The sequence below is a fragment of the Lissotriton vulgaris genome, chromosome 5 (genome assembly GCF_964263255.1).
Source record: "Lissotriton vulgaris chromosome 5, aLisVul1.2, whole genome shotgun sequence".
Lineage (NCBI taxonomy): Eukaryota > Metazoa > Chordata > Amphibia > Caudata > Salamandridae > Lissotriton > Lissotriton vulgaris.
Window position 1 is genome coordinate 1,229,267,824 of NC_141693.1, and position 13,462 is coordinate 1,229,281,285.

At 46.9% G+C, this 13,462-nt stretch overlaps 1 protein-coding gene across 1 annotated transcript in view; it reads left to right on the forward strand.

Annotated features, from left to right (window-relative positions):
- LOC147712365 (fish-egg lectin-like) overlaps positions 1–13,462 on the forward strand; it is a 140,711-nt gene that overhangs the window by 64,964 nt on the left and 62,285 nt on the right. The window contains exon 2 of the mRNA XM_086923068.1: positions 9,494–9,733. Coding sequence (XP_086779194.1) covers positions 9,494–9,733 — 240 coding nt within the window. The remainder of the gene's footprint in view (positions 1–9,493; positions 9,734–13,462) is intronic.

A 13,462-nucleotide genomic window follows, 5' to 3' on the forward strand; every position in this document is an offset into this window, starting at 1 on the left:
TGATGCTTCAGACCTTAAAAATGTCAAAGGTGCACTAGGCATTTGGGAAGAGTTATTCATTGACTAAGGTCATCTGCCACAGGACAATGCCTTCTGGGTGTCACAGACGACTGCCTCAGATTTCCTGAGATCCTGGCTGTATCTAGCACATCTGCTGTCATTTTTCTAGCCCTTAAGGTTTTTTATACAGCTGAAATTTTAAAATGTGAAAATGAGCCACTGTTTAAAGGAGAATACAAGGACTTTGTAAGGGCTTCCTTCCTCCCTTCCACATACCACTGCAGACACCATCCTTGGTCCATTTCCTGTAATGGCTTCCCATTTATTCCTTCATCGCCTTCTTTTTCTGATTTGGTTCCTGCTGATCCCTACCCTATCACTCTCTTGAGCGAAGTTTTGCAGACCTGGCATTTTGTCTCAGGAGGCAACCACAGGTCGGCATCCCAAAATGACCACATCTCAGCCAGCACTGAATATACTTTTGTCCACCCTCTCACTGCCCCTAGCCGCATGCCCCTAACTCCACGAGGTCTTTACTATATCTCGCCACCCCTTTGTTGACCTATACTTTTTTGCTCTGGCTTTCCCTGCTTTTTCATCAATCCTGACTCAACCGTTCAGAGCCTCCCTTTGCCATTCTTCTTGCTGTCCCAGTTCTTTTTTTTACCTTGGACTACTACCTAACGTTTCAGAGAGTTCACCTTTTTTGCTCTTTCTTCTGATTTCCTCTGATTTAGTCCATCCTTCTTCCCCAGGTTCCAGGAGGGCCTTTCTATACAACACCATCCCTGGGTTGTCCCTTCATGATTTCACCAGTCTTCTGTGCTGAGGTACAATTACCAGCACCAAGGAGCACTTCCATTAACTTTTGAGGCTAGGCCTAAGGTACATATGTTCATCACAAAAGTATACGTGGCTACATCTTTTTTTGATGTATGTATATTTGAAGCCAAGATTCCAACACAGTGTGGATGGTATCCACCATATGGAACTTCCCTGGCACCACCAGGTGAAGTGTTCTGGAATGGAGAAATCAGAAGTCAACCTTACATCCGGAGACAACTAAAGTTGAAAGCTCAAACTCATTTCATAATCCCTTTATTCTTGTGTGTGGGGCCCACCCTGGAACCGAGTCTCTTCCGACACAAGATGCAGGTAGTTGTCCAACCCTCCCCAGTGGGGGTTAATGGGTGACATGTCGCTAAGTCCTGATGGGAACCACATGCAGAATGAATGGGGTGAGGTGCAGGTGGATGTGGCTGGAAGGGGGACAAAGTTCCCTTATATGCTTCCAGGCGCTACTGGCAAGAGACTTCTTAGTAGGGCAGAAAATGATGGGATACAAGCTAAACCTGAAGGAGAAGAGCACAAATGTACTACGATTGAGACCTGAAAAAACAAATCAGCATTTTGTATTGAAATCCTCTTACTAAAGGTTTTGCCTTATTAACATTGAGTACACACATCAAATAGCAAGATAATATATGCAAGGAAACACATATAAAGGAACACCCTTGATAAATAGTAAAAGTAATACAAGCTAAGAAATAATGACCATTCAGCTCTTTTGAGTGGTCACCGCTAGTGAAATAATTTCTTTTTGTTTTTTAGTAGGATACTCGAGAACTGGTGATCTAGAATGCAGCACAACGAATCATCATTACAAAGTTATTGAATGTCTGCATGCTCACATTCTTGACACATCTCTAGGTGTCATAGTGTCTAATGCTTCCAAGTCATATGCATTTTTCAAAAGTGCTGTAATAAGCACTTGAGACCTATAGTCTTAAATTCTGGGCATTCATTGGTTTTCTACGTGATTTCTTTAGACTGGTTATCTATTTTAGGACCCCTTGTATTAAAAATCAGTTTTGTTATTCCAGTATGCACTCTAGAATTGGAATTTAGAGCCGATTGTATTACTTCTCATTGCAAAGTATATGATGATACACTCTTTTATACAAAGATGCATTATCCATATCCTTCCAAAATTGCCCTTTGTTTTTAACACTGTCCATGGAGAATATAAAACATTGTTTATTGTTCCTTTTTTTTGTAACTGGGATGTATGAGTGTGCTACTACACAAGAACAGGGCAACAGACGTATATGTGGATATGTGTACATTCAAAGATCTCATGCAGTAGTTGGCCTCTACGCTGGTTCATCTAAAAGTCCTCTGTTAGGAAATTTGATGATGGTCCAGAAATCCCGCTTAGAATGGGTGTTCTAGCTTCATCCAGGTGCCTTAGGTTAAGGACACCTTATAGTTAAGGACCATATTTTCTCCAGTTTTCATCTAGGACTTTGAATGAAATGAGGCACTCCACAAGTAGTTTTATGTTTTTAATTGTTTATCTTTATTTGCAGCATAGAAGTTTACCGTAGCATCAAATTGTAATCCTAACTTTAAGCCACCGATTGATTCCCCCCTACCCCAAGGCTGCGTAGCACAAGTGTCACCAGAACTTAGGTATCTGATCAATTGTTTGCTACTGCAACTGCGATTACACATCTTTAAAACATGCCTACCTTTGATAAATTTGTTTGAGGAATTGCATATAATATAGGTGCTAATATAATTCAGAAAAGGAAGGTGAGTACAAACACAATCGTCTACATCAATGTGTGAATGGGCAGTAGGAAGACGATATATTTATTGTAACAGTTGTCTTGTAGTTCTTGTATCGGTACATCATGTTATGAATGAAAGCTTCCCAAAATCCAAGTCCCTCCATTGTTTATCCACAAAACTTTAAATAATTTACCATTAAGAGCTGCAGATGAAGTTGTGCTACCTCATTACCAATTAAGTGTCAGAATGGTCTTTCATTACCACTTGTTAGGCGTTTTTGGAGAAATCCAACATGTACAAAAATCAATTAACAGCAAAGCTCCCAAGTTTGAGTGAGTAGCTCATCCAGTTAGGTTTTTTCCTTCGCGCTCAGGAACTTGTATTACTGAATTTATAATAGTATAAATAGGACTACAAGTCCCAAAATGCAAAGCAAAAGTCTGAACTGGAAGAGCATGGCTTAAAAACGTAATTGTTCTGAATTAAGGATGCATTTGGAGAATTTTACAGTATCAAGAATATGCATACAGTCTCACTGCCAAGTTTCCCAGTTCCAAGCCTGACTATTTAGTTCAATTCCCTAGGGGTTTGTCTTAGAATTGTGGGACTTGTAGTCCTGGGTTTATACTGGGACACAAATATACTGCAAGTCCCAGAATTATAAATAAAAAAGGGACTGGAGTAACTAGTTACGCATGGACCTGTGAAACATGGAAGGTATGAAAATTTAAATGAAATGAAATGAAAATTAAACTTATATAGCGCCTAACTACCCTGAGGCCTCGCAGCGCTTTAGCCAGGACCGTTCTGACAACAGGATAGGGCGCTAATAAGCTTTTGCAAACGGATGAGTTTTTAGTTGTCTCCTGAAAGTCAGCAGGTTGTTGTTCTCTCTCAGGGCAAGCGGGAGGGAGTTCCACATTCTGGCGGAATTGTGCGAAAATGAGCGACCACCCCAGCGGGCTTTATTTATTTTGGTCGTAGTGGCCAGGTGCAACACGCTGGATCGTAGGGCTCTAGAAGGGGAATAGAGAATGGCCAAGGGAAACATTATGGATGGGCCTGTATTGCGAAGGGCCTTCTGAGCCAGGCACATAGATTTAAATTGTATCCTGGATGCTACCTGAAGCCAGTGTAACTTCCTCAAGGCAGGTCTGGCCGACTGCCATCGAGGGATCTGGAAAAGCAATCGGGCTGCACAATTTTGGGTAACCTGGAGCTTATGTATTGCGGCCAGAGGAGTGCCAAGATAAAGTGCATTGCCGTAATCCAGGCGGGAGAGGATCAGAGCCTGAACCATGATTCTCCTCGCCTGGAACTACAATGACGGGAAGACTTTCCGGAGCATTTTCATAAGTCCGAAGCAAGTAGCAGATGTCTTGGTTGCCGGGACAGTGAAGTCGAGTGATCTGTCTAACCAGACTCCTAGGCTCTTTATCTGGGGTTTGGGGGAGGGGGAAGGACCAAGACAGGGGGGCCAAATGGGGACCAGAATGGAGGGTGAAGGGTTCCCCAACAGCATAACCTCCGTCTTTTCCCCATTTAATCTAAGGCAGGAGAGCTCCATCCATCTGGTGACCGCCTCAAGACAGGTACTCAAAGTGCTAGACGACCCCTCAGCATTGTTCAATGATAACACAAGCTGAGTGTCATCTGCATAGGTGACTATACGGACACCAAATGGATGGAAAATCTGTGCGAGGGGCCTCATATAGACATTAAAAAGTGTGGGGCTCAGGGAAGAGCCCTGAGGCACCCCACAACTGAGTGGCAGTTTGGAAGAAACAACTTCTCCTTCAAAAACCTGGAAGAAGCGTTCCTCCAGGAAGGAAGTGAGCCATAACAGAGCCGCGCCCGACACTCCCATGCCACTAAGACGATGTAATAATGTGGCATGGTTATGTGGCAAGGTATGATAAAGTATGATCACTGCCCCCTTCATTCTCTTAGAGGTCCTCTTTTTTCTAAAGACATTTTGTCAAACATAACTAGGAGAAAGTAGGTGTAAAGGGGCGAACTGGACACATGCCCAGGGAGCCAGTCTTCAGGTTATGCAAACAGCAGGGTCCCTCTAAGTTGGTTCCAGTGATGACATTTAAGTTGCTTTTTAAAGCTTTTTTTTACAAATCAGCTGTGCAATTTTTTTAACACCCCAACAATCCCCTTCCTTCACCTCCATTTCCTGCTCAATACCCTGCCAAAAGGCTCCAACAGCTGGCCGACTACCAAGAACTTGGCACCAGTGCGGCAGAGCTAAGGTGATTCAGGTGAGTTGGGAGAGAAGTGGAAATGTTTGTGTCCAGAAGTAAGTTAATGCCCTGATGTAATGAGCTGAGGCCTGGCCACGCCCACACACTGGTTGTGGTGGTGGTCTTAAACTTGCCTATGCCCGTCTCACCGGGCTATGCATGCAATAGTCTGGCCCTACGCCAGACGCATCATCACACTTACGCTCACAGGTGTGTACCAGGGTTCTCCCTTTGTGCAGTGTACATATGGTGTTGCTCAACTTCCAACAGCACTACATCTGCTGCCTCGTTTTATTCACAAGCAGCAGTCAGTGAGGTTACCAACATTTCTTCTCGCCCAATGTGCTTTCTGAGTAAGGGACGTCTATGCGTGTTAGAGTAAAATGAGCTACTGCACGTCAGTGGAGTCAGGCGTCAGAGAGAGAGAGACAGACACAGGGCCGGTCCTAGAAATCCTGGGGCCCCGGGCGAAAGAGAAGATGTGAGGCCCCTCTAATTTGCATGTATCTTCCAGTCGCAGCCGGCATGACTCGCGGGTGGAGGGTCTCGCGGGAGTTCGGAAGGGGGGGAGCAAGAAGCAGGCAGCCTCCCTCTCCTTCCCTCCCCTAAGCCAATCATAATGCTGCAATGGCAGCGTTGTGATTGATCAGGACGCCGACCAGCCAGGTGCCTATGGGGAGGCCATGTTCCCCATGTAGGCTGCATTGCAGAATACATAGAGAAAGACCAGAGTGCGCAAGACTGGTTTGGTCAAACAGTCAGCGCCCTTAGCAGTTGGCAAGGCAATCCTACCCTGCCCTAAAACAGACCCGCCCCCCCCCCCCCCCCAACAAAACACCTCTGCTTTCTCGCAGTGCTAGAAGCAGAAACATAAAATGGTCGTTTTAGCATTTTGTGTTTCTGCTTTTGCGAGAAAGTAGTGGGGCATCGCTCCTCCGCCCCAGTGAAGGAGCCGCCCTTGGTAACATCACAAGAAGTGACATCATAGAAAGTGACATCGCAGGACTATTGATCTTATTTGGCATCCCTGAAGAGACCTAACGTGGATATCAGTAACATGGACAAAAAGATAAATATACAAGTGAAATAAGTCCATATATTTTAAAACTGTTAAATGGATAACATTTGTCTCATTAGATGGAAAAGCTAGGTGCAGGTCTCACAAAGATGTATAGATTGTTTCCAGATGAGTGCATGATACAATTTCCAGTTCTGCCTCATAAAGAGGGGAGATCCTGTTGAGGTAATAAGGGGCGGGATCATTTAAAATATAAAATTACACAAGAGAAAACCTCTCACACCATGGATATAATTGCACATTTCAAAAGGCTCCCTTATCTTTCTGTGCCATTATTGTGCTACCTTGGGATGACATTAATACTTCGTAATTTGTTTTAACGTAAGTCCTCTCACCAGAATCCCACACTCCCATGCTAAGAGACGTAGGACAATCTTTTTGTGTGTGTGTGCTCTTTACTCGCCAGAATTATGTTAAGTGCAAAAACACAACACATATAGTACAAAATTACAAGACACCATTACAAGCAAATAAAGATTATACATCAACAAAAAAAGACTTATAACAACCGATACCACTTCTAAATCATACATTGACTTGAAGCTATGCTACAGATTCAAGGGGTTGTCAAATCAACACTTTTGATTTTGTGTTAGAACTGTAGGAAGTAGATGTGGCCAGATTTAGCACTGGTGGAGCCCTGTGCGACAATGTTGGTGCCCCCAATGACTTGCTCTGCCACAGATTCCCTCACTACCATCATTTAACAGTGCCCATCAAGTCTCCATAACTACACTCTCTCTCAGATGCATTTAATTTGATAAACAGCACCACTGATACCAGTTTAGAGTGTCAGAGAACTTTATATCAACCATTACAAAGAGATAATCAATCATACGTGTGTAAATCACAATAGGTAATTTTACATAATACAAAGGACTAGGAGTCACATGACAATCGTACTAGTAGGCAATATAGTTTAATAGTGATTGACCTGGAGAAACACAAACTCTGAATTTAGAACGTAATACCATGGTTGGAAGTTCTCTTTAGTAACCAGCATTGATTTCTGTTCAAGTAAACCCTTTTCGCAACATTATGTTAATCAAAGACTGGGGAAAAAACCACACTGATGTAAATTATACCTTGCAGTTGGCATGCAGCTCTTAGATGATAGTTAATAGCTCATTGTTCTATGTTAGGATTTTGACTTATAAACTGCAAGTACCAATAGGATCTCTCTGACAAAAGCAGTAACCTACTGGCCTATTTACATTATGTAGACTTAGTGATCAGCATGGTACATGTTCCTTACAGCGAGCACATTAACCCTCTGCGCTACCTTTCCATGAATCAAAACTTCCACTTGACAAACCTCCATCCCACTCTAGGAAGAACATTGATCACCGGAGTTTCATGACATTCTTTTTGTTGCCGAAATTTCCTGGAGGTCAGGAACGAGGCAGCAAATGCTTTTAGAAACATAATATACTCGCAAACATGACCCAAAGTCAGCGCTCAATGTGATCTCACCGTTTGCACCGCCCTAGAGCCTCCCTGCTCAAGGGTCCTGTGACCTCAATGACAGAGTCACTGTTGCTCTAGGGTGTGCTGTATGGTAGGCCTGCACAAAAGACTTGTGGTGGGCTTCAATAGGGATTGTCGTAGACAGGCCTTCAAGGTTAACCCACACTTGCCACTGCTAGGATTCACCTGCTGGTGCTAAGACACCAGGGCTTCTAAGGTCTTGCGGGTCCTTCCAAGGTCTCGCATGGAAATATGCTCCCTCAGGGAGATTGGTCTGGTGGACTGGTCATGGAGGCTGAACCTGGTTCCCCAATTCCAAATTCAGCAGCTCTGACCATAGTGCCACATCCTCTCCCCACTGAACACCATACTACCCCACTGAGAGAAACTCGCACTGCCTTCAACTACAACCCAATTGTGCCCTGCTACAAACACCTAAAGGCGACTCATTTCAAATTATGCACTAGACAAGAGCAATATGCTGCCTAAAAAAAAGGGACAACATTCTGGAAAAAACAAACACTCATAAGGAATGCAAGATTAATTAAAACATGTGAAATGTAAGCAGGAACAACATGGTTACCTTAACGCTTTTGCACTTATTCAGAAATGAATGAGTGCTTTTGCATGAAAAGTTAAGGCCATGACTACATGCCGGAACGGACCTGCTTCAATGCCCATTGATTATATCCTTACAAAACGAAAGCAATATGGTTTAAAAAGACCACATTTGTGAATACAGAGCAGCGCTATGCACTTTATTTTCCAGTCCGCCCATCAAGCAGGTATTGCAGTACATCCTGAAATGGTGCACTTCCCCACCCGGGGGAAACAATGCTGTTCAGAGAAAGACAAGAAAACAAAAGTAGCGCTTCACTGGTAAACTCTGCGTAGTGGCACTAATGTATTTTGGGTGTGAACAAATCAATCTGTCCCCTTTTTGACCCACTCTTTCTTGCTTTAGTTATTTTTTACATTTTGAATTTTTTATTTCTCTCTTTACCAAGGCTGCACTTTGGAAGTGAAAAATGTCACAAAAAAGATGACCTTTCCAGCAAAAAAGTTTTTCTTTTTTGGAATCATTTCACAGGGGAACAAATAAAGGAAAGGGATAGAAAGAGGGAGTAGTGGCTACAAGGCCATGGGAAGGGGGCCCCAAACCCTGAACTTGCAGATTTCTATAGTGCTTAGAGGCCCAGGGAAAGGGGGTCGCACACCTGGACCTTGCAGCTTTCTATAGTGCTTAGAGGCCCAGGGAAAAGGGGCCCCACACCTGGACCTTGCAGCTTGCTCTAGTGCTTTGAGGCCCAGGGAAAGGAGGCCCCCTCCCCTGGACCTTCGAAGCAGTAACAAGGCCTTTATTATAACACTGCCCCAGCATCAGTTGCTCCCTCCTCCCCTCACCCACTGCTCCTTACCCGTGTCCGGCTGGTCCTGGAAACAAATGGGCCTTCTGTCACCTAGCAACAAAATGCAGACAGGGAATGGCCGGTACTTAAGAGAGGTGTTGCCTCGCCCCAGACACTCTGAGCCCTAATTGCTGGCCCTGCCGCTTTGACTTCCCCACTCTGTTTGTACCTCCCCTCCACCCCTCTGCACCCCCAGGAATGCCACCACGCGGTCGACACTAGACATCTCTGATGTGTATTGTAATTGTGTGGGGAGTGGGCCCTGGTGAAGCAAGGGGGCAATCTGTGAAAGTGTTTCATTTCACAGTGAAGGTGTGGCCCCCTGCCTCTCACCTGAGTGCGAGGCCATGGGCAGCTGCCCATACTGCCCAACCCTAGCGCCGGCCCTGGACAGACACTACCAAGAGACCCTACAAAACTGACACCTGGCTGAAAAGACCTTATTTTATCCTCACTGGCTTCCTTGACCAAACCATAATGGCCTCCTTGCAAACTGAGGTAAGTTACCATTAACGTAAGACCACCTCTTCCTGGAGCAAATGGCAGTGGCAGTGGTGGACTTAGAGTTGTCATCCTCGAAATTTCCATGAACATGAAACTGAATCAAAGATCCTTTACAAAAAAGAACATTAATAAATGACTTACACATATGTTCCAATAAAATCACCAGCATTAACCTGATCTAAAACTTTTGTCTCTTAAACTCTCACTTCTAGGTCAGACTGTTCAATTGAACTGCCAGCAGGTGCCTGGAGCTCTCAAACAAATCGACGCCGGCAATGGACAGGTGTACGGTGTGAATGCAAACGACAACATTTACACCCTCTACAGTAGCGGCTGGACGCAGATCCCCGGTGCTCTCAAGCATGTCACAGTGGGAGCTGCTGGAGTCTGGGGCGTGAACAGAAACAACAACATCTACAAACTAGTGGGCGGAGACTGGGCCCAGACTGATGGTAGGTATAAGTCAAGGTTACTCCTATTGAATGAATTAATAAATTAAGATGGGTGGCTGTCTCGCGAATCCCCATAACCTGCAAAGCCTCAACGCGCTTTCTTACACGAAGGGGAGCAGAACAGTCCGATAAGGTAAGGTCTCAACCTTTTATGCAAAAAAGGGTAAGGTCCTAAACTTTTCTGCAAAGTGCTTCTCGAGCGGTTATATGGAAGGCAGTGAGAACTGACAAGAAATAAGAGAATATGGCTAGCACAGTGTGTAGATCCTGGTACAAGCCCCTTGTTTGAGCAACAATACATTTGAATTCTGTTCTATAACCCCTTCCCAGGACTAAGATATGCAGTGCTACCTACCCCTTTTACTTTCTCTGATTGATATCCCTACAGAAGTGTCAATGCCTGCACCACTCACTTACTGTCTTGTCTGGAGTGAGTAGTCTCTGCACTCTACTAAACCCCGCTCCATCACTAGCCTTGATTGATTGGCAGAGAATGACATGAAACAGACTAGCCACGTGGAATCACCCTGCAGTGGTTGGAGTCAGATTAGTGTAGACCCATCCAGCCTTTGGGTCCAGCAGGGTTCTGTCTTGCCTCTTCCCTTCCCACTGTGACTTTAAAAGGACCCTTTCTGTTATCTTCAGCCCTCCTTCAAGTGTGACACAGGATCTCCAATCTGTGCATTACACCGTCTCCATTGCTCCGGACGTTCTCAAAAACTCTGAAACTATAAAAACGTTTCCACTTGAAGCATGATCTAATGAATCTTCTGCAGGCACCACCAATCAACCAGACCACGTATGAACTGTGGAGTATCCCCCTGTTCCTCCTTTTTCTGGTACACCTGCTCTCGGCAGACAGAGTACTTGGCATTGAAACATCCTGAAAGTTCTAGCTGTAAGGAAGAGGTCCTTACACCCAGATTTTTCTAACATTGTTAAAGCACCCTGGAGTACCAGAGCAGGCCTTCTCACAATTACAATGGGGGCAAGTCTTCTGCAAATAATGGAATCGATGTCACAGTGGCAAAGGTTCCATTAGCAACACCCAAGCAAGGCACATAAGCGGTGGTCTATAACTTATGCTTCCTCTTACCAGTAGGACTTTGGGAGGGTACTTACAAACGTCTCTTCTGCTCACTCTTGCTCACTGGTTGTAATCAAATGGCAGCTACCTCAAAGGGAGTGGTTAGGCTCCTCTTACTTCCACTCAAGGCCCATGGGGCTTAGCGAGACACCAGGAAATCCACCAGGTGTCTGCACCTGAATGTTTAATTGGCTCAGTGCACTCAGCCCTTCCATTTCTTAAAGTGTCAATTCTAGAACCAGCCCCAACCCACTGGCTGAAAGGCCCCAAGCCTTCCTGACAGACAGCTGACTGCTTCCACTCACTAGTACGATTTGCTGAAATTTCACTGCGTTGAAAACACCAACACGCTCTTGATACTGGTGTTTGCCCCACAGTGATTGCCTCTTGCTTTAATATTTTTTAGCTGGGAGTGCCCCCCCACCATACCCCTGCTCCCCTACAGGCATTTCGCCACCTACAACCACAGCACTGTTTAACTATGAGCTGCAGTGAAAATGGCGAAGTGTCCATCGGCAAAAAGAACGCTGCACGAAATCCGTAATCTATTCTATTATTCCAAATTTATAGAGCGCATGGTACCCAACAGGCCTACTCAGCCCTGGTAACAAGCATTAACAAATAGTACTTCTTGCATGCCCTGAAAACTCCCAGAATAGTGTAATATAGTTCCTATTGGGGAGTGACCTGACCCCCGGTCACTCCCCACGCCGCACGACTCCCCTGAGTGCCCGAGTGCGACCGAGGGTTCGCCGCTGGTGTCCCCCTGGCACTACCTTCCTTTTCTTTGCTGTGCTGTAATTTGTTGTTGGATCTGTATTTTATTTACTGTTATTATATATTTTTCAGGCGCTCCTTTTTGCGCCCCTGCCCTCTGTGTTTACCCTGCTCCCCGCTTCCCTCCACTGCTCCCCCGCGGCCCGCCCCCTTTTTCCTTTCGGTTTCCCCTGCCCTCGCTCATTGGCCGCCCTGCTCCCGCCTCCCAGCTGCCCCTCCCTCCCACTTCGCCTCTTATGGAGGCCGCACAGCGGCCGCCGCAGCGGGCGCACCGCTGGCGTGCCGAAGGCGTGCCAAAGGCAAGCCCGTCTGCGCCTGTCCGCGCCTGGACCGTGCCCAGCGCTAGAACCCCTGGACCCCGCGCCCCCCGCAACGCCAGACTGCACTACGACTCCAGCACCCTCCACGCACTGAGTGCGACCACCCCTGCTACCGGGCCACCCCGAAGCGCACCCAGGGGCCCTTCGCCTGCCGGAACTGCAGATTCATCAGCATCCAGCCCACCAAACCACCAACAAGAGAACCAAACCACCTCCGCTGCATCCTCCTCAACATTCGCTCCGCCCGCAAACACGCCATCGAACTCTGGGACCTCCTAGACAATACCACCCCCGACGTCACCTTCCTGACGGAGACCTGGCTGAACGCCACCTCAGCACCAGACCTCGCCATAGCCATCCCACAGGGCTACAAGATCTCCCGCAGAGACCGCACCAACGGAGTAGGAGGGGGAATCACCATCATCCAAAAAGACACCATCAGAATCTCGACCATCACAGACGACACCCTCACCTCCGCCGAGCACATGCACTTTCAGATCCACACCGACCCCAACACCACCCTCAGAGGAACACTCGTCTACAGACCTCCCGGACCTCGACCACAGTTCAGCGACCTCGTCAGCACCCAAGCACTTGCCTCCACAGACTACATCCTCCTCGGGGACCTGATCTTCCACCTCGAGAACAACAACAACGCCAACTCCACCACCCTGATTGACAACCTCGCCAACCTCGGACTCAAACAGCTCGTGATGACACCCACCCACGGTGCTGGACACAGGTTGGACCCCATCTTCTCCACCAGCCCCCACGTATCCTTCAACCACACCACCGAACCCCACTGGACCGACCACAAATGTGTCCACTTCACTTTCAGGAAACCCACCACACACCACAGCACCCAATAGTTGCCACGCTGCTGCTGGGGCAAGGTCACCAAGGACCAACTGACTACCACCCTCACCCTGAGACCACCCACCGACCCCACCGACCAAGACACCGCCGCAACCAACCTCAAACAGTGGATCAACAACTGCGCCAACACCCTCGCCCCTCTCAAGACCTCCACAACCAACCACACCAACAAGAAAGCCGCCTAGTTCACCGAAGACCTCCGGATCTCCAAGAGCACCTGTCAGAAGCTGGAGAAGAAATGGCTCCACACCCGAACACCTGACAGCCACACAGCCCACAAGAGCGCCACCCGCAGACACCACCAACTCATCAGGGCCGCTAAGAGGACCACCTTCAAGGACCGCTTAGACAACAAAGCACACAACACCAAAGAGCTCTTCAGCATCGTGAAAGAACTCTCTAACCCCAGCTCCAACACCAACGACATCCCACCATCACAAGACTTGTGCGACTCCCTGGCCACCTTCTTTCACTGCAAGATCACCGACATCCACGACAGCTTCAACTCCGACACCCCAGCACCCACCACAGAGTCCATGACCCCTGCAACCACCACCTGCACCAGCCGCCTGACCGCCTGGTCCAACGTCAGCGACGAAGACACCATCAAAACCATGAACTCCATCCACTCCAGATCCCCATCTGACCCCTGCCCTCACCACGTCTTCA